General features: G+C 42.4%; 1 protein-coding gene across 5 annotated transcripts in view; it reads right to left on the reverse strand.

The window, feature by feature from the left end:
- MYLK2 (myosin light chain kinase 2) overlaps positions 1-19,294 on the reverse strand; it is a 275,761-nt gene that overhangs the window by 68,322 nt on the left and 188,145 nt on the right. For all 5 annotated transcript variants that reach the window (XM_033963945.1, XM_033963947.1, XM_033963942.1 and 2 more), the window contains one exon: positions 4,242-4,383. In XM_033963945.1, the coding sequence (XP_033819836.1) occupies positions 4,242-4,383 (142 nt within the window). The remainder of the gene's footprint in view (positions 1-4,241; positions 4,384-19,294) is intronic.

Consider the following 19,294-nt stretch of genomic DNA (forward strand, 5'->3'; position numbering starts at 1 on the left):
GCCCTGGGGAGGTCATCTATGTAGTTTTCTTTCAAAAATGAAGCTAGCAAGTATAAAAAATAACTTTAAAATCAAATCTGGAAAAACCTAAGATGGCCACCGAGGGCCTATTTTGACTAAAAATAGCCCAGGAAAACAACAGAGGATGTGGGGTAGGGCTTGCAGGGAAATCACCTAAGAACCCCTTTTTAAAGATTCAGGCTGTCAGTGAAAATAAAGGTATTACAGATGTTGATTAACTCTGCAGCTAGACTGATCACAAGCACTTCTAGAATTACTTGTATAGCACCAGTATTGAAGCAGTTGCACTGTTTACCAATAAAATACAGAGTCCAATTCAAAATTCTTTCCATAATCCATCAAACTTTGTATCAATTCTCTCCTTTAGTTTTTCAAGAGTTTTAAAAAAAATCTATCATCCTAAAATAAGGCTGAGATCAGAAAACAGTATGAAATTATGTTTGGAAGGTAATATGTTAATCTCACACATTAAGATTGGTGTGACTATGTTATCTGTAGTGAGTGTGGAATTCCCTGCCAGGAATTTTGCGTTTGTGTGCTGCTAGACTGAATTTTAAGAAAATTTAAAAAACTCAACTGTTTGTGAAGGCTTTTTTGAGTTGAAATTTTATATTCAAACTGGATTTGAAGATTTCTGATGTTTATCGACCATTTTTAAGAGTGCTGTATTTTTAACAACTGAACTATGTATGTTTGTTTAACATTTTATGCTTGTTACTATGGAAATCATATAGGTAATATATGGTATATACATTTTTAAATAAATAAATATGCTGACAGGAAAACACTGCAGACAGAGCTGAGACAGCTCACAGGGAGATCCTGTGCTGGAGAGCTGGACTTTGAATCTGACTGCCTCACCAGCCTGACGCCTACGGCTGATCACTTCTGCCTTCCTCAGACATGCCATGCAGTATGCCTGGCTGAGGCACGCAGTCTGGCCCGATCTCGGGTGTACTGCCAAGAACCATGCAGCCTGCATTTGACCCACTAGTGGACAATCCTGGGGTGAGCTAGTTCCCAAGAGAACAGTCCCTGAGCCCTGATCTGATGTGCAGGCTGTCCAGAGGGCTTATGGACAAGCAGGGAACCCTTCAGAAGCAGACTTTTCCCAAAGGTCTGTGATCTCCCACGGTCAGAGCTGTCCTCACAGGGGACCTCCGCAGCACAAGGGCAAAAATCACAAAAGCACAGACTGAAATTATACAAAATAAAGCAGGAGCAGAAAAGACAAGCTCCTATAGCCTGGCTTGTAGGAAGAAAAACTGATGTTCACAGGGACAGTGATGAGGTAAGAGGAGGAGGGGTTTAAGTCTCTAAAGTTTGAAGTTTCCTTCAAAGTCTTGGCGGGTGGAGGAAAATAACCCACTGGTCCCGGAATAAAATGGGATTGTACAAGAACCAGTCCTAGTCTATTCCTTCTTAAAATATTTAAAGAGGCAGTCTCCTCAGCCCTAGCCTTCCAAGGGCTTTACAGTCTACCAAATTAGTACAGGCTGTACAGGATAGCTCATCTACTATCTGCTGGAGTCTGAAAAATACTGGCTGTCAGAGGGCTGCACAGATTACTTATAAGATGATGTCTCCATCTGCATATACCCACTTGTCTGGACTGATCAGGAGGGATGATGACAAACCAGGGTTTTATCCTTTATTTCATGCACTTGAAATACTGCAATTGATATAAAAAATGGGAACTATGCGGTTTCCAGCAAGATAAAATCACTTATAATGGAGACAAATGATCCACCCAACTTAGCTCGGTTATTGCAACAACTGCCAGGGGCCACAAACCACATCTCTCTCAGGAATTGCCCTATTTTAGCTCCCAATTTTGCCACTAGATGCCCCCCTCTCATTTCTCCCAGCAGGGGCTATAAACCCTGGTTCAGTAGCATCTCTTGTCTGGACGGGCATGTTAGTTTCAAAGAACATTCATCATGATAAAAAGAGTATACAGTTTCATGTTTCTCTACCATATATACTTAAATATAGGACAAAATTTTGGGGCCAAAAAAGTGGCCCAAAAATGGGGGTCTTGTCCTATATTCAGGTCATCCTCCAATTCCAGATTTCCTGCAGATCTGCCGTTAGACCTGCCGTTAGGCCTCCCATCTCCTGTCCCAGCCGACACTAACAATTACTACCCTCCCTCCCTCGCTTATCTTTTCCCTGGTGGTCCAGCGTGTATCCCGCGCTGAACTCTTCCTGCCAATTTCCACGCTAGTAGTCAGCGGCGCACTCAGGCTGGCATGCATGAGTGAGCTTTTCATGCTCCTGGCCGGCTCTGCACTGCTCCATGATAGGCTGCCGGGTGCACCGCTGACTACTATCGTCAAAATTGACAGGAGTAGTTCAGCACAGGATACACGCTGGACCACCAGGGAAAAGGTACGCAAAGGAGGGAGGGTGGCAATTGTTAGTGTTGGCCGGGACAGGAGGGATCCCTCCTGTCCCGGCATACCACTAGGTGGTTTCAGTTAAGGGTAAGGGTTAATCTGCTGGCTGGGTTGGAGGGCAGAGGGGAGTACGGGACAATCAAGCCATTGTGACATCACTGATGAGGTTGGCTCTTTTTAGTGGGAAGAGGGTACAGGGAAAGAAGGTGGGACAGGGTGCAGAGCCTGGCAGAGAGGGGGCTTGGTTCAGAGTCTTGTTAGGGAATGGGGCTGAGTGCAGAGCCTTGCAGGGCAGGGAGAGAAGGGGACTGGGTGCAGAACGTGGCAGGGAGTGGGGCTGAGTGCAGAATCTGGCAGGGGAGGAGACACTGGGTGCAGATCCTGGCTGGGCATGGCACTTGACTATTAAGCCCCCGTCTTATATTCGAGTCAACCATTTTTCCTTCTTTTTGGGGGGGAAATGGGGGTCTCAACTTATATTCGAGTATATACAGTATTTATCTATATTTATAGATAAAGATATCTACATATCCATATCTTTCTATCTATATATGTCTATAGGTAGATATAATTTATCCTTTTTACTCTCTTCTTCCAGTTCATTCATATCCATGGCTAGGACTCCAATGCCATGAGCCTTCTTTTGCAGATATTCAAGGATTTTTCCTAATTGGATAGACCCTCTTACTTTTCTTAACATGACTATTGCAAGAACAATCCTTTCAGAGCTATTATAGGTTCTAAATCTGATCACCAGGTACTGCTCTTAACAATAGCCATGCTGCAGAGACAGTATCACCATCCCCAGATAATTGGGCTGAACCACCAGACCAACCACAGATCTCCTATTTTTTAAAGACTTTAATCCTTGGTTGTATAATCGCTATAATAACAGCTTAGATGCTGCTACCATGTTTTACCAAAAATAAGACCTACCCTGAAAATAAGCCCTAGCATAATTTTTGGGGTATGTCCTAATATAAGCCCTACCCCAAAAATAAGCCCTAGTTGGATTGATCCCTGAAGCCCCTCCCAAATGTCCCCGACACTCCCTGATTTGCCAGCATCAGTGATGTGGCAGGGGGAAGGCTGTGAAGCAGCAGCCTGTTCAGTGCTGCCATCGCTGCTGTTTGAAACAGAGGTATGTTGGTCTCATAGTGGGAGGGTTGGCGGGGTTCTGCTGCACAGGGAATGGGAAGGAGAGATGGGAAGATGTTACGCAGGGGGATGGGTTGGCGGGGTTGTTGGGGTTCTGCAGCATGGGGGGATAGGAGGGAGAGATGGAAAGATGCTGCACAGGGGAACGGGTTGGCGGGATTGTTGGTGTTTTGCTGCATGGGTGAAATAGCTTAGTATTATCTGTTCCACAAAGATCTCAAGACTTTTTTTATTTCAGAAATGTTATGACATCTGAAATTCAGCTTGTTTAAGGAGGATCTGTAATTTGTTTATTTGTTAACCATTTAAAGCTCTATTTTATAGGGAAGATGTGGCAAAGAAGAACAAAGATTAGATCTAACACAACATAATGAAATTGCTTTTGGGGTTCTGCTGCAGGGGGGAAAGGGGAGATGGGAGGGAAAGAAAGAAGCTGCACAAGGGGATGGATGAGAGATGATTATTGTGTACAAAATAAAAAAATAAGACATCCACCCAAAATAAACCCTAGTGTGTTTTTTGGACCCAAAATTAATATTCCCGGGGAAACACAGTAGATTCAGTGTTGGGCTGAAACATTTTAACAGAAAGCTTGCCTGATATCTTACATTTTCATGGTTAAGAAAATGTAAAATATCAGGAGAAAGGAGAAAGAGGACAAACCTTCAGGTCTAGGTGTAAGACGTACATCTGATGCATATATTGTACACCTTCACAGATCTGACGCACAAACACCATGGCATCCATTTCTGTCAGCTGGTAATTCTCATCGATGATTCGTTCAAACAGCTCTCCACCTTCCAGGCTGTATACAGATACACAGTTAAAGCAAGATCAGGAATAATCTCTCATCCCCACAGCACTCCATGAGTAAAGTCTCATCTTACTGCTTTTCAAATTTCTAGGTCTGTTTCCAGCAGACAGGAAGGGGCATTGAAACATGTATCTCCCTTAGATATTCACCTTCATTTCCACCCATGACAGCATTCTATATTCTTCTAGATTCATAAAAAACACCACTATTTCATTTTCCATCAGCTTGCTTCAAAAGGCCAGGGGCTGGAGGTAAATGGTAACCTGAGGATCAATATTTACTTCGTCACTAACCTCCCTTTTTCCAAAACTGTGCAGCACAGAACGTTCAACATGCCGTCTGGCGCTAAAAACCTCTTGCACGGTTTTGTAAAAGGGGGGGGGGAGGGTTTAAATAAAGCTGATTCAAATTCAACATTTTTCATGAACTGCAAAATCCTCTCTGTTATCTTCCCATGCAGAATCGCTAGATAATTGGCTACCGCGAGAACTCACGGCAGCCAATCAGTTAGCAACTCTGCATGGGCAGGAACACAGGAATGTTGCTCCTGCCTGTGCATAGCTGTTGGCTGATTGGCTGCTGTGAGTTCTCACGGTAGCCAATAAGCTAGCGGTTTTGCACGGGCAGGAGCAAAGGAAAGTCGCTCCTGCAGTGATTCACCGCTGGTCCACCAGGGATACTTAAGATGCGCGGGTTGGAGGGAAGGAGATAAAAATAATTAGAACCGGGCTGGTACAAGTGGACCATCAGGTCTCATGGTAGGCCTCCTGGAGGCCTACAAGACATCAGGAGGGAGGGGGGAAAGGGTACAGAACCTGACAGGGAGGGAGGGGGTTGGGTGGAGAGACTGGCAGGGGATGGAGTGAGTGAGGGGGTTGTATGCAGACCAGCAAGGGAGGGGGAACAGGGTATAGAGCCTGGCAGAGTAGGGCACAGCAATGCACTGCACTTGAATATTAATCCCCCCCAGGTTTATATTCGAGTCAGCCTTTTTCCCTTTTTGGAATGAAAAAAAGGTTACCTTGGTTTATATTCGGGTCGGTGTATATTCGAGAATATACAGTATACATTAACATGAGTGCTTATTAATATAATTGATGTAGTGAAACAAGCTGTGGATAATAAAATATTAAGAGAGTGAAATGCAGATAATGTTTATACAATTATGTTGTGTTATAAAAATTATTTACAGAAGTGTAATATATGATTTATGATAGCAATAATTTTTTATATTTATGTATAGAACATAAGAATATAAGAATTGCCGCTGCTGGGTCAGACCAGTGGTCCATCGTGCCAAGCAGTCCGCTCACGCGGTGGCACTGAGACTAGCCTTACCTGCGTACGTTCTAGTTCAACAGGAACTTGTCTAACTTTGTCTTGAATCCCTGGAGGGTGTTTTCCCCTATAACACCCTCTGGAAGAGCATTCCAATTTTCTACCATTCTCTGGGTGAAGAACTTCCTTACGTTTGTACGGAATCTATTCCCTTTTAACTTTAGAGAGTGCCCTCTCATTCTCTCTACCTTGGAGAGGGTGAACAACCTTCTTTATCTACTAAGTCTATTCCCTTCATTATCTTGAATGTTTCGATCATGTCCCCTCTCAGTCTCCTTTTTTCAAGGGAGAAGAGGCCCATTTTCTCTAATCTTTCACTATACGGCAACTCCTCCAATCCCTTAACCATTTTAGTCACACATCTCTGGATCCTTTCGAGTAGTACCGTGTCCTTCTTCATGTACGGCAACCAGTGCTGGATGCAGTATTCCAGGTGAGGGCATACCATGGTCCGGTACAGCGGCATGGTAACCTTCTCTGATCTATTTGTGATCCCCTTCTTAATCATTCCTAGCAGTCTATTCGCCCTTTTTACTGCCGCCGCATATTGCATGGATGGCTTCATCGACTTGTCAATCAGTACTCCCAAGTCTCTTTCCTGGGGGTCTCCAAGTACCGCACCGTACATCCTGTATTCGTGTATAAGATTTTTGTTACAGACATGCATCACCTTACACTTATCCATGTTAAACCTCATTTGCCATGTCGCAGCCCATTTCTCGAGTGTGTTTATGTCAAGTTGCAGGTCTTTGCAATCATCCTGCATCTTCACTACTCTGAATAACTTCATATCGTCTGTAAATTTAATCACCTCACTTGTCGTACCAATTTCCAGGTTGTTTATAAATATGTTGAAGAGCACGGGTCCAAGCATCGAACCATGTGACACTCCACTCGTGACGTTTTTCCAGTCCGAGTATTGCCCATTTACCCCACTCTCTGTTTCCTATCTGCCAGCCAGTTTTTAATCCACATATTTCACCCTCAATTCCATGGCTCGCAATTTTTCAAAGTAGTTGTTCATGTGGGACCTTGTCAAACGCCTCCTTAAAATCCAGATATACAGTGTCGACCAGGTCACCCTTGTTTATCTGCCTGTTTAGTCCTTCGAAAAAGTGCAGCAAGTTCGTCAAGCAAGATCTTCCTTTGCTGAAGCCGTGCTGGCTGTCCTCATCAGATTATGTCTGTCAAAGTGATCAATGATGCGGTCCTTTATCAGCACATCTTCCATCTTTCCCAGTACCAAGGTCAGACTCACAGGTCTGTAGTTTCCCAGATTTCCCCTCGAACCTTTCTTGAAGATTGGTGTAACATTCGCCATTTTCTAGTCTTCCGGAATCCTTCCCGATTTCATCGACAGATTGGCTATTAGTTGAAGCAGTTCAGCTATAGTCCCTTTCAGTTCCTTGATAATTCTCTCCTTGAACCATTAAGTAAATTAATTGCACTGTCTCTGAATTAAGTGGGCTTGCTAATGCACTAGCCACTTTAAAATTGTTATTTGCATAGCTTTAATATATGCTTGTTTGCACAGTTTAAATAACAAAAAATAATTTATTTATATTTTTAAGAAAAACCATAAAAAATCATGTAGAGTGGTTTAAAAATATAGAACATTATTGATGAATTAGGTCAAATTATTATATAAACATGAAGGTTGTTTGATCAATGAAAGATATCCACGCCACAATTCCATTTTGGATTATATTACTATGATCCTGGGAGTGGCAATTCTGAGATCTTTTCCTTCATTTTGAATAATATTATTAAATTATTTGATCAATATTACTAAATCAGTTGGCTTTTTGCTTTATAGATTAACCTTTTGTGGATCTCCATAAAAAGTGACCATGCTTGCTCTAGTGTTTTTTACAGTGCTTATCTTCTTCTTAATCTTCTTCCCCACCATGAGTCTCATCCCTTCGTAATTCCCTTTTCAGATGTTCAGTGCCGTGACCATCATTCTGGATAAATGTTTCGCCCTGTGTCCAGGTCAAAGCGGATCATATTGTGATCACTGCTTCCCAGTGTCCCTCCTACTTCTAAACCTTGTGCTGGTCCTCACAGTCCATTTAGAATTAAGTCCAGAATCGCATTTCCTCTCGTGTTTTCCTTGACAAGTTGTTCCAGGAAGCAATCGCCTACAGCATCCAGGATCTTGGTCTCCCTACCGCAGCCGGAGGTGCCTAGGTTCCAGTCTATCCCTGGATAATTGAAGTCACCCACGATAACTGCATTGACTACCTTGCAGTTGCATTTAATCTCGTCCGTCATTTCTCCATCAATTTCTTCGGACTGCCCTGGGGGATGGTAGTAGATGCCGATAAGAGAATATTATGGTGGTTGTTGCCCGCGGCTAGCCGCGGGTAACCCACCAAAATGGTGACCAAAAAAAGGTCACCGCGAGATCGAGGACAAAGCCATTCACCACCCCATGGAGCGGTGAATGGTGAGCACGCACGGTGAACAAGCGTGCAGTTCGGCAGCCCCCACTCTCTCGCTGGCCGTCCGGCCATGCATCTCCCTCCCTCCCTTTCTCTCACCTTCTCTTTGTGGCAAAACTGGTGATTTCTATAAGGCTATGTGCTGTATTACAGCCGAAGCCTTGAAGTCACGTTGCATTGCCTGCTGGAAAAGGCTCCTCTGACGCAACTTCCTGTTTCTGGTTGCATCTGAGGAGACTTTTCCAGCATGCAACGTGACATGACTTCAAGACTCCGGCTGTAATATGGGGCATAGCCTTATAGAAATCGCCAGTTTCGCCACAAAGAGAAGGTAAAGAGGGCGGGAGGAAGCTGCTGGACTGTGCGAAGAGTGCTGGGGGGATGGAGAGGAGAAGACTCTGTCTGAAGCATCCTGAAGGGAACTGGGGAATAAAGATAGGGGAGAAGATGCTGGGAAATGGGGATGAGAGAGTAGGAAGAAGATGCTGGGAAATGAGGAAGAGAGAGTGGGGAGAAGACGCTGGGAAATGGGGAACAGAGAGTGGGGAGAAGACGTTGAAGGGAAATGGGGAACAGAGAGTGGGGAGAAGACGCTGGAAGGGAAGAAGACAGAGATGCCAGACTATGGGGGTGCGGAGGGAAGAAGTTTGGTGCCATCTCAATTGGGGTGGGGGGTGAAGGGAGAGGCACAGTAACAGAGCAAATGGAAGACGCAGAGAGACGGCAGACAGTGGATGGAAGGAATTGAATGAGAAGATGAGGGAAGCAGAAACTAGACAACAAAGGTAGAAAAAATTTATATTTATTTAATTTGCTTTAGTATAAAGTAGTATATTAATTGTGTTTATAAAAATGTATAAACAAAGCCCTGCCAGCTGAACATCTCTTTCGCTAGTTCAGCAGTGAGAACTTTGATTTATAAGGAAGGAATAAGCTAAATAATAACTCGGACCCGCGTTTGTAGTCGCCACTGTGGGAAGGGAAAGAGGGTAGAGGAAACGCTAATGCTGCTGTACAGGGAACTGGTGTGGGGGGAGGGAAATAGAGGGGGAGGGAATGCTGCTTTTGACAGACAAACAGAGGGAGGAAGGGAGACAGAAAGAAAAGAAGAAAGACACAGGGCCAGGGACATATACAGAAAAACAAACAGACAAAGGGGGCCAGGGACAGAGACAGACAGAAAGAAAGACAGTGGGAGTCGCGTCAGGAGGGGTGCGGGATGGTAGTGGACAGCCAAGGAAAAAGAAAGACAGAAAGAAAGACAGAAATACAGAAAGCGGCTAAGGAGAGAGAGAGAGAAAGAAATAAAGACAGACACACACACATATATTCTAGCACCCGTTAATGTAACGGGCTATAAGACTAGTAAACCAGATAAGACAAATATGGGACTCGACTACAAGACTTTTAGAAAAGAAATAAAGACCATACTCTTCAAGAAAACTCTGAAAAAAGAAATAATACCGCAAGTCTCAAACTCCACCTCTCACTAAAGCCAACTACCCCAAACAAATAACCTTACCCATTTCTCACTCTTTTTGAAAATGACCAATTTTTTTTTTTTTTGGTAAGTTCTTGTTGTAATACATCTTGAATAATTCTTTTGTAATCTGCCTTGAACTGCAAGGTAATGGCGGAATAGAAATCCCTAAAGTAATGTAATGTATTGTAATATATTGACCTAAATATGTGTTTTATGCTGAGGTCACTGGAAACAGGGAGAGAGCAGCATTCTCTTAGGACCCTAGAAATGAATTTGATAGCTTTGTTGAAGGACAAGAGAAGATACCTCAAGCTGTAGCTTTGGTTCCATTGTTTCAATGTGTGCCCAGTATGTTCTCCAAAGACCTGTGGCAGATAAGGTTTGGCTTTTGACCTGGTTGCTATAGAGATGGACTTTTCTTCTTACTACAGAGATTACATTCCAGAAGAGGGGGTTCCCTCTCCTTTTTTGCAGGGTGAAGTTAGAAATTCCAATTGGATATACAAAATGCATATATGATGAATTAATTTTTAATAAACTGTTAATGTAGGACCTTCCAGGGTTCAGATTGAAATATAATAACCTCTAAAAATTGTACTGGAGGATTCATATAGGAAAATGTAGGGTTTGTGGTAGTGGATTGGCCACTCCCTTTCTCTTACACTGAGACACAGGATTTTCAGTTCATGCTCTTAAATGACTCAGTAACATGGGAGCAGCAGTTTGACTTTTAAGGAGAAATGATTTAAAGCTGTGTGTATGGATAATTTTTCCTCTAAGTATATTGTAATACCTTTTCTTGGTTTCTTCTGTATCTTTCTTTATTAGATAAGCTAGTATTAAAATGTAACTTTTAGGAATTCTTGTGTGAGGGGGACAGACACTCCCCCAATATGCATGCAAACGCCTTATATGGTATCAAGTATTCTTGCAAAAAGACAAAGTGGAATTGTCCCAATCAGAATGGTGAGCACAAAAAAAGTTTCCTTCAACTCATCTGATGAATGCAAATGCCTTTATTGGTTCAATATATTGTGTGTATATTGTCACAAGCTTGAGCCCAGTACCGGCCTTGTGCCAGTGAAGAACCTTAAAAAGTACTCTGTGAAACTAGTCAGGGCTAATCACTTTGTGCCTGTAAGACAGGAATTGGAGCAGGAAGTGCAGGCTGTGTTCGAACAGGACTTAGACCTTAGCCTGGTGAAAACAGACAGGGCCCCTTTAAATCCTCCATTTTGTAAAGGGCTGGCTAAACAGGGCAGGAGGCAGCCTCAGCTGAAGAAAGCCCGGCCCTGAGTAGGACTGGGCGGGGCACAGCAGCCTTGGAACAATTGGAAAGCTGGCTGTCCCAGAGAGGGAAGGAGGCCAAGGAAGTTCCCAGGTGGAAGGAACCTCCACCAGTCCAAGAATCCACGGATGTGGAAATGTTTGACCCAGAGGCAGACCAGCAAACACAGGAGACCCAGGTACTGGAGGACATGGATTGTAGTTCTCTTCCAGAGCTTGTGTGTTCAGAAGCCATGGAAGTAAGCTGAACTGGTAGTGTGTTTGCTTTTCAGAGTTGTTTTTTGTTATGGATATTTTTGATGTGCTGATTGGCTTGCTGTGAGAACTTCGTTTGGAGATAATTAAGCCACATGGACAAGGCATTGTTTGGAATACTGTGAAAACCCTGAAGGTTGGGTGTTGGTTTGTCTGACATCCAGGATAGTGTTTGGGGTTATATTTTTGTTTGTGCTTTGCTGTGCCAAGGAGTTGAACTGATAAAGCATATAGCCTTCCGCTCCTTAAGGCTTGGAGGGAAGGGAGAAGCCTTGCTACATTATATAGCTCAGAGTTTATGTTTGGGAACTAAAAACTGCCAGAGACTCATTTATACCCTGAGCTGTGCTCACTACCTGACAATAGAACTTACAAGAGTGATATTACCTTGAGCACATTATAGTTATTTTTGGATTTTTGTTTTGCCCTATCTGGATTTTCAATAAATGTGATTCCTTTCTTTTTGATACTGATGTGAACTGTGCGCCATTCTGATTCTTTGATATACAGAGTGAGATTCTCCCAACAGGGCTTCCTCCTTCTTGGGGAAGCACGCCAGGGCGAAATTTTAAGCGTATGCCGGTCTCTGCTAGGCCCAAGAGCCGGCCACACTACACGTGGTATCAGGAGTGGTATACAGCGCCCCCTGTTGGTGGAAAATTTGTTATGGGGGAAAAAAAATCTGGTTTTTGTTTTGCTAATCATTGGATTTCCTTTTGAAGTTGTGGAACTTGAACTGGTGGACTAGGGACGTACAGACACCGGAAGACAACCCACAGGAGGACCAGAAGTCAGCTGAGCTAAGACATTGAAAGCCGGTGATCCAGTCCTTGAGAGGGCAGTTCCAGGTTGGAGAGGCTCGGAGTCGGACGCAGGACTCATCCTGAGAGTGCAGCGGTATCCAGACCAGAGTCAGAGTGTTCCCATGTACCTGAGGGGGAAGAAATAATGGGTCTAAATACTGAGGAGAGCGAGAGAAATGGTGGACAACGGGATGGAGGGAGGGAAGGAACAGAAAGGGAGGGAAGACGGACACAAGGAATGGTGTGGAGGGGGATAGAGATACTGGATAGGAGGGTTGTTGGGAAGAGAAAGGGAAAGATGGTGGACCCTGGGGTGGTGGGGAAGGAGGGAGAGATGCTGGATGAAAGGGTAGTTGAGAAAAGGAGAGATGGTGGATCTGGGAATGGCGGGGTCCATCGCTGCAGCTGCACAGATGCAGATGAAAAAAAAGAAAGATGCCAGACCTCTGGGGGAAGGAAGGAAAAAAGAAGGGAAGGACAGAGATGGAAGATGGATGGTTAACAAGGAGAAAGAAGGAAACGACAAATGGGCAGGAGGCCCTGGCAAGCGAGTTATCAGAAGACAACCAGAGTCTGGGACCAACATGATCTGAATAATGACCAGCCAACAAAAGGTAGAAAAAACAATTTTATTTTATGTTTTGTGATTACAATATATCAGATTTGAAATGTCCTGCCAGAGCTGGTGTTAGACAGCCAAGCGTGAACTAGGACCTAAAAAAGAGAGGAAAAGTCTTTTTATTTATTTTGTTTACATCACAGAGCCAGCGTGGGGTTGGAGAGGTTGTAACCCTATACTTCTAAGCCTAAGGGGTCCTTTTATTAAGGTGCATATTTAGAATGTTCTAATCTGTAGCATGTGCTAAATCAGTTAGCCTACCTTAATAAAAGGATCCATAAATAAATTCAGCTCGCAAATTAGCCTATGTTTTAGATTTTGGCCCCTTATGTGATTGAATTGACACCTCGGCTCTAAATGATCCCACGTGCCTATCCCAGGCTTTCCTGAAATCAGACACAGTCGCTGTCTCCACCATCTCTACCGGGAGACTGTTCCACACATCTACCACCCTTTCTGTAAAAAAGTATTTCCTTAGATTACTCCTGAGCCTATCACCTCTTAACTAAATTCTATGCCCTCTCATTCTAGAGCTTCCTTTCAAATAAAACACTCGACTCATGCACATTTACTCCATGTAGGTATTTAAACATCTCTATCATATCTCCCTTATCCCGCCTTTCCTCCAAAGTATACATATTGAGATCTTTACGTTTGTCCCCATGCACCATTTTAGTTGCCTTCCTCTGGACCGATTCCATCCTTTTTAGATCTTTTTGAAGGTGCGGCCTGCAGAATTGTATACAATATTCTAAATGAGGTCTCACCAGAGTCTTATACAGGGGCATCAATACTTCCTTTTTCCTACTGGACATACCCCTCCCTATGCACCCTAGCATCCTTCTAGCTTTCACCGTTACCTTGTCAACCTGTTTGACTACCTCAAGATCATCACATACAATCACACCCAAGTCCCGCTCTTCTGTCAAGTACATAAGTTCTTCATCCCCTAAACTGTACCGTACCAGCCCAAATGCATTTCCTTGCATTTCTTGGCATTATATTTTAGCTGCCAAATTTCAGACCATTCCTAAAGCTTTGTCCTTTGTGATAAAGAAGGTTTATTTTAAACTGAGATTACCATATTGAGTCTTATTTGTCTGGTGCCAATTGTAAATATGTTCTTCAATTGATTTTGTCCAGTTTGGATTATTGCAATTTGGTATTATTAGCAGGGCAGGATTAAGACTTCAAGGGCCCCTAGGCACACAAGTACATTGGGCCCCCTGGCCCTGCCCCGCCCCCATTTATTTACCTGTTTTCTTATTTTTTAATGCTTTTTATTAAATTATTATATTTATATATCATTTTTTTATTGTAATAAATCTACAATAAATCAATAAAAAATAAGGACATAAGTTTGTTTCAGAATGAGCAATAATGACTTTCCATGCACGTAGAATATCATCTGTTTTAGCAAGCAGTCTGTTTATATATATATATATATAATATAATATAATATAATGTATATATATAATATAATGTATATAGTATAATCTATATATATATAAAATCGGATGTATGTATGTATGTGCCGCGATCACGCAAAAATGGCTTGACCGATTTGAACGAAACTTGGTATGCAGATCCCTCACTACCCGGGATGATATGTTCTGGGGGTCTCGCGGCCCACCTGCACACGTGGGCGGAGCTACAAACAGATAATCGGATTTCACCCATTCATGTCAATGGAAAAAATGTAAAGAGCTGCCAACGCAAAAACGGCTTGCCCGATTTGAACGAAACTAGGTATGCCGATCCCTCACTACCTGGGGTGATATGTTCTGGGGGTCTCACGGCCCACCTGCACATGTGGGCGTAGCTACAAACATAAAATCAGATTTCACCCATTCATGTCAATGGAAAAAATGTAAAACAGCTGCCAACGCAAAAACGGCTTGCCCGATTTAAACGAAACTTGGTATGCAGATCCCTCACTACCTGGGGTGATATGTTCTGGGGGTATCGTGGCCAACCTGCACACCTGGGCGGAGCTACAAACAGAAAATCAGATTTCACCCATTCATGTCAATGGAAAAAATGTAAAAACTGCCTCCGCAAAACCGGCTTGCCCGATTTGAACGAAACTTGGTATGCGGATCCCTCACTACCTGGGGTGATATGTTCTGGGGGTCTCGCGGCCCACCTGCACACATGGGCGGAGCTACAAACAGAAAATCAGATTTCACCCATTCATGTCAATGGAAAAAATGTAAAAAACTGCCATTCTCACAGTAATTCCAACTACCTGGGGTGATATGTTCTGGGGGTCTCGCGGCCCACCTGCACACCTGGGCGGAGCTACAAACAGAACATCAGATTTCACCCATTCATGTCAATGGAAAAAATGTAAAAAGCTGCCATTCTCACTGTGACCAATTTGGACGAAACTTGGTATGCAGATCCCTCACTACCTGGGGTGATATGTTCTTGGGGTCTCGCGACCCCCCTGCACACGTGGGCGGAGCTACAAACAGAAAATCGGATTTCACCCATTCATGTCAATGGAAAAAATGTAAAAAGCTGCCATTCTCACAGTAATTCACAAACGGCTTGACCGATTTGAACGAAACTTGGTATGCAGATCCCTCACTACCTGGGATGATATGTTCTGGGGGTCTCGCGGCCCACCTGCACATGTGGGCGGAGCTACAAACAGAAAATCAGATTTCACCCATTCATGTCAATGGAAAAAATGTAAAAATCTGCCATTCTCACAGTAATTCACAAACGGCTTGACCAATTTGAACGAAACTTGGTATGCAGATCCCTCACTACCTGGGGTGATATGTTCTGGGGGTCTCGCAGCCCTCCTGCACACGTGGGCGGAGCTACAAACAGAAAATCAGATTTCACCCATTCATGTCAATGGAAAAAATGTAAAAAGCTGCCATTCTCACTGTGACCAATTTGGACGAAACTTGGTATGCAGATCCCTCACTACCTGGGGTGATATGTTCTGGGGGTCTCACGGCCCACAACTCTATGTTGCTTGCTCAAGGGTGGGTTCACCCAAGAATTTATTTGTTCTTGCCCCAGGAGGTGAAACTAAAATTGTTGTAATAATCACGTTTTGCGTTAGTTGTATTGTATTCATTTTGTCAAATATTTCACATTATAATTTGAATATTGTACTTTTTATTAAGCAGTAAAACAATAATTTCATTCACCACTATAAAGTATCTTTATTTCAATCCGTTTACTGTGTTATTGCTATTATTAAATACCCGTGCAACGCCGGGGCATCAGCTAGTGTAATATATAATATATATATATAATGTATTGTTTGGCAATATCTATGTTCCAAGAATACCCAATGCAATCTACAAAAAAAATTAAAGCGTTAGATATTGTCTATATACTATTTGGCATAACATCTTGTGATATAGTAGAGAGTCTATTAGATATGCATGATGCAAAGAATTTCTATTTGGAGCACAGTGTCAGCAGTAAATCGTTGAGAATTGATGGTGGGTCCTATGGGGGTAAACAAACGAAAAAAGCAAATAGTCCCAACAAAGATCCTTGTTTCGGCATATGGGGATACTATTAAAATATCACATAAATAAAACATATTAAAAACACAATATGTATAGATAAGAAAACACAAAAATGTAATAAAACTTAGGGCTCCTTTTACGAAGCCACGTTAGCGATTTAACGCACGTAATAGCACGCACTAATTTGCTGGCTGCGCTAGCCGCTACCGCCTCCTCTTGAGCAGGCGGTAGTTTTTGGGCTAGCGTGGGGGTTATTGCGTGCTAAAAAGTTGCATGCGATAAAGCCGCTAACGCAGCTTCATAAAAGGAGTCCTTAAACAAATATATGTATATATACTGTATATATGTAAGATATAGATAGATAGACAGACAGACAAACATATGTATATATTGGCCCCTTTTTATTAAATCGTGATAGTGGTTTTTAGTGCTGGGAGACGCACTGAATGCTGCACGCTGCTCCCGACGCTCATAGAAACTTTTTATTTTTTTTTAAATTTATCAAATTTTCATCATTATCATTCATACAAATAATAATAAAGAAAGGAATTTACAAACAAAAGAATAAACACTTCATAAATATTTCACTAACTCCTCAAGTCCACATTATTGGAATAGAATATCCTGTTATAAACTAAACAATACAGTCAATATAATCTTGATCAAAAATCAAATATTAATGGTCCTTAATACATCTGAACTCCAAATATTAACTTGCGTGATGTCTAACTAGCTTCATTAAGTTGTAAAAATTGTTCCCAACTAAATAGAGTCCCAGTATACATATTCATTTTCTTTAAATTTAATTAAGCATTTACATGGAAACTTCAAATAAAATGTGGCCCCCAAAGCCAACACCCTTGATTTCAAAGCTAAAAAAGCTTTCCTTCTCAATTGTGTGGCTTGGGCCACATCTGGAAAAATCAATACATTATCTCCACAAAATTTCATTTGCTTATTCCGAAAATAAACTTTCATAATTAAGGATTTATCTATCTCTTTTGCACATGTTATCAATAGGGTAGATCTAGTTTGAATTATATCTTGTGAGTCCTCCGGGAACCCAGTTAAATCAAAATCAATTTGTTCCAACTGATCTACACCCAAATCTGCAGGAATTTTCTTTCTCTGAGGAATATAATATAAATTTGTTATGGGCAAATTCTCTGCATTAGTCAACCCCAATACTTCCTTGAAATATTTCCGAATCAGTATTTCTGGGGGACAATAATTGAGTTTTTGGAAAGTTAACTAATCGGAGGTTTTTTGCCCTTTGAATATTTTCCATTTTCTCAAATTTCATATGAGTAATATGAGAATCTTTAATAGCTGTTGAAGACACTGCTTGCAATGTAGCCACCTGAGACTCTGTTGTTCTAATACATTTTTCCATAATCCTCAAATCTGAATCAACATTTTCCAACTTCCACTTCTTATGAAATTTAACATTCTGAGTCACCATTGACTTTAATAACCCCTCCATTCTAGTATTAATTTGCCATAAATCTTTAAGAGTAACCTCCTGTGGCTCTACCAGGGGGTCTCTTGCAAATAAAGCCTCAACTTGAAAAGATAAGGCTTTAGGTATCACCCCATAAAGGAATGAAGATGTTACCTGTTGCACAGAAACTTCCGCTGGTTGAGAATGGAACCTATTTTGGGATCCAGACCAACAGGCATATTTGGTGGAGTTGGGGGAGTTCTTCCTGGGGGACAAAGAGACGCCCCTGATAGCAAGTCAGCTCCCTGACTTTGACCTAAGACACTAGTAGAAACAAGGTGTCTATCTATGGGTCCAAGTAAAATAGGCGTAGATACTTTTGCTTTCCCCTTTCTTTTCCCCATAGTAATCAACTTTGATACATACAGTTAGTACTTCCCGTGTCTCCCAGTGTCTCCAAGGGGCTCCCAAGAGGCAAATCACGCCCCTTAGGCCACACCCCTTAGGCCACGCCCTGCGGCCGCACGCCACAGTCGCGCGTCCCTTTCACTCACGGGAAGAGGACCCGCGTGACGTCAGGGCGTCTGACCCTGCGAATGCCTGCAGGGATTCGGCTCCCGACGCTCCGGCTCAGGCTTTCAAAGAGCACTGCAGTCCTGGGCAGTAACAATCCCCACAAATCGCACCTCAAAATACAAGATGTTCTCTCCAGGAAAGTGCAGTCGCGGCATCCCTTTCACTCACGGGAAGAGGACCCGCGTGACGTCAGGGCGTCTGTCCCTGCGAGTGCCTGCAGGGATTCGGCTCCCGACGCTCCGGCTCAGGCTTTCAAAGAGCGCTGCAGTCCTGGGCAGTAACAATCCCCACAAATCACACCTCAAAATACAAGATGTTCTCTCCGCTTATAGAAATTTATGAGCATTGGGAGCCACGCGGAGCATTCAGCGCCTCTTCCGGCGCTAAAAACTGCTAGCGCAGTTTAGTAAAAGGGTATCATAATATAGATAAATAATAAAGCAATAGGACAAACCACTAACTTTATTATAATCATAATAAAAAGCAAAATGCCAAAGAATTAACAGACTGCAGGAGAGGAAAAAAGGGAGTATATGTGAAAATGGAAGCATGGATAAGATGACATAGAAGTAGTGCATAGTGAACGAGTAGACCATGAAGATGGTGAACAATGAGCACCATAAGTGTCATATTGATTAAACTAAGAAAAAGGCAAAAAAAAAAAAAAGACAAATACCTTGTAGAATAGCAGAGTACAGAACTTACTGCTGAAAAAAATCTGCAAGCATATAAGGAAAGAAACTGGTAAATTATGTCAGTATGTAAAAAGACTAAAACTAAAAAGAAATAAATAGAGGGGAGATTAAACTAACCAAATTATAACAAAGAGACCCTTACTTAAATAAAAAATGGTAGTGCTATGGGACGGTGCAAAATGAAATTGAAACCAAAAAAATAACAAAAATGAAAGGAGGAAACATAGATAAATGAAAATGCCATATGTATTCAAAACCTATAGATATTACTTTTAACTGATAGACTGGTAAACCCCCAAAAAAGAGCAGTAAAAAAACCCGGTATACTGTGTTGCACTGAAAGAGCCCTCAGGCAAAAGCTAAAAACAAACACAACTCCACTGAATACAAAGCCAATCGGTTGTAAAGTGAAAATTATAAGACACTCTTTTAAAACAAAACTACAAAAGCCAATTTAAACC

Source organism: Geotrypetes seraphini, chromosome 11 (genome assembly GCF_902459505.1).
Source record: "Geotrypetes seraphini chromosome 11, aGeoSer1.1, whole genome shotgun sequence".
Lineage (NCBI taxonomy): Eukaryota > Metazoa > Chordata > Amphibia > Gymnophiona > Dermophiidae > Geotrypetes > Geotrypetes seraphini.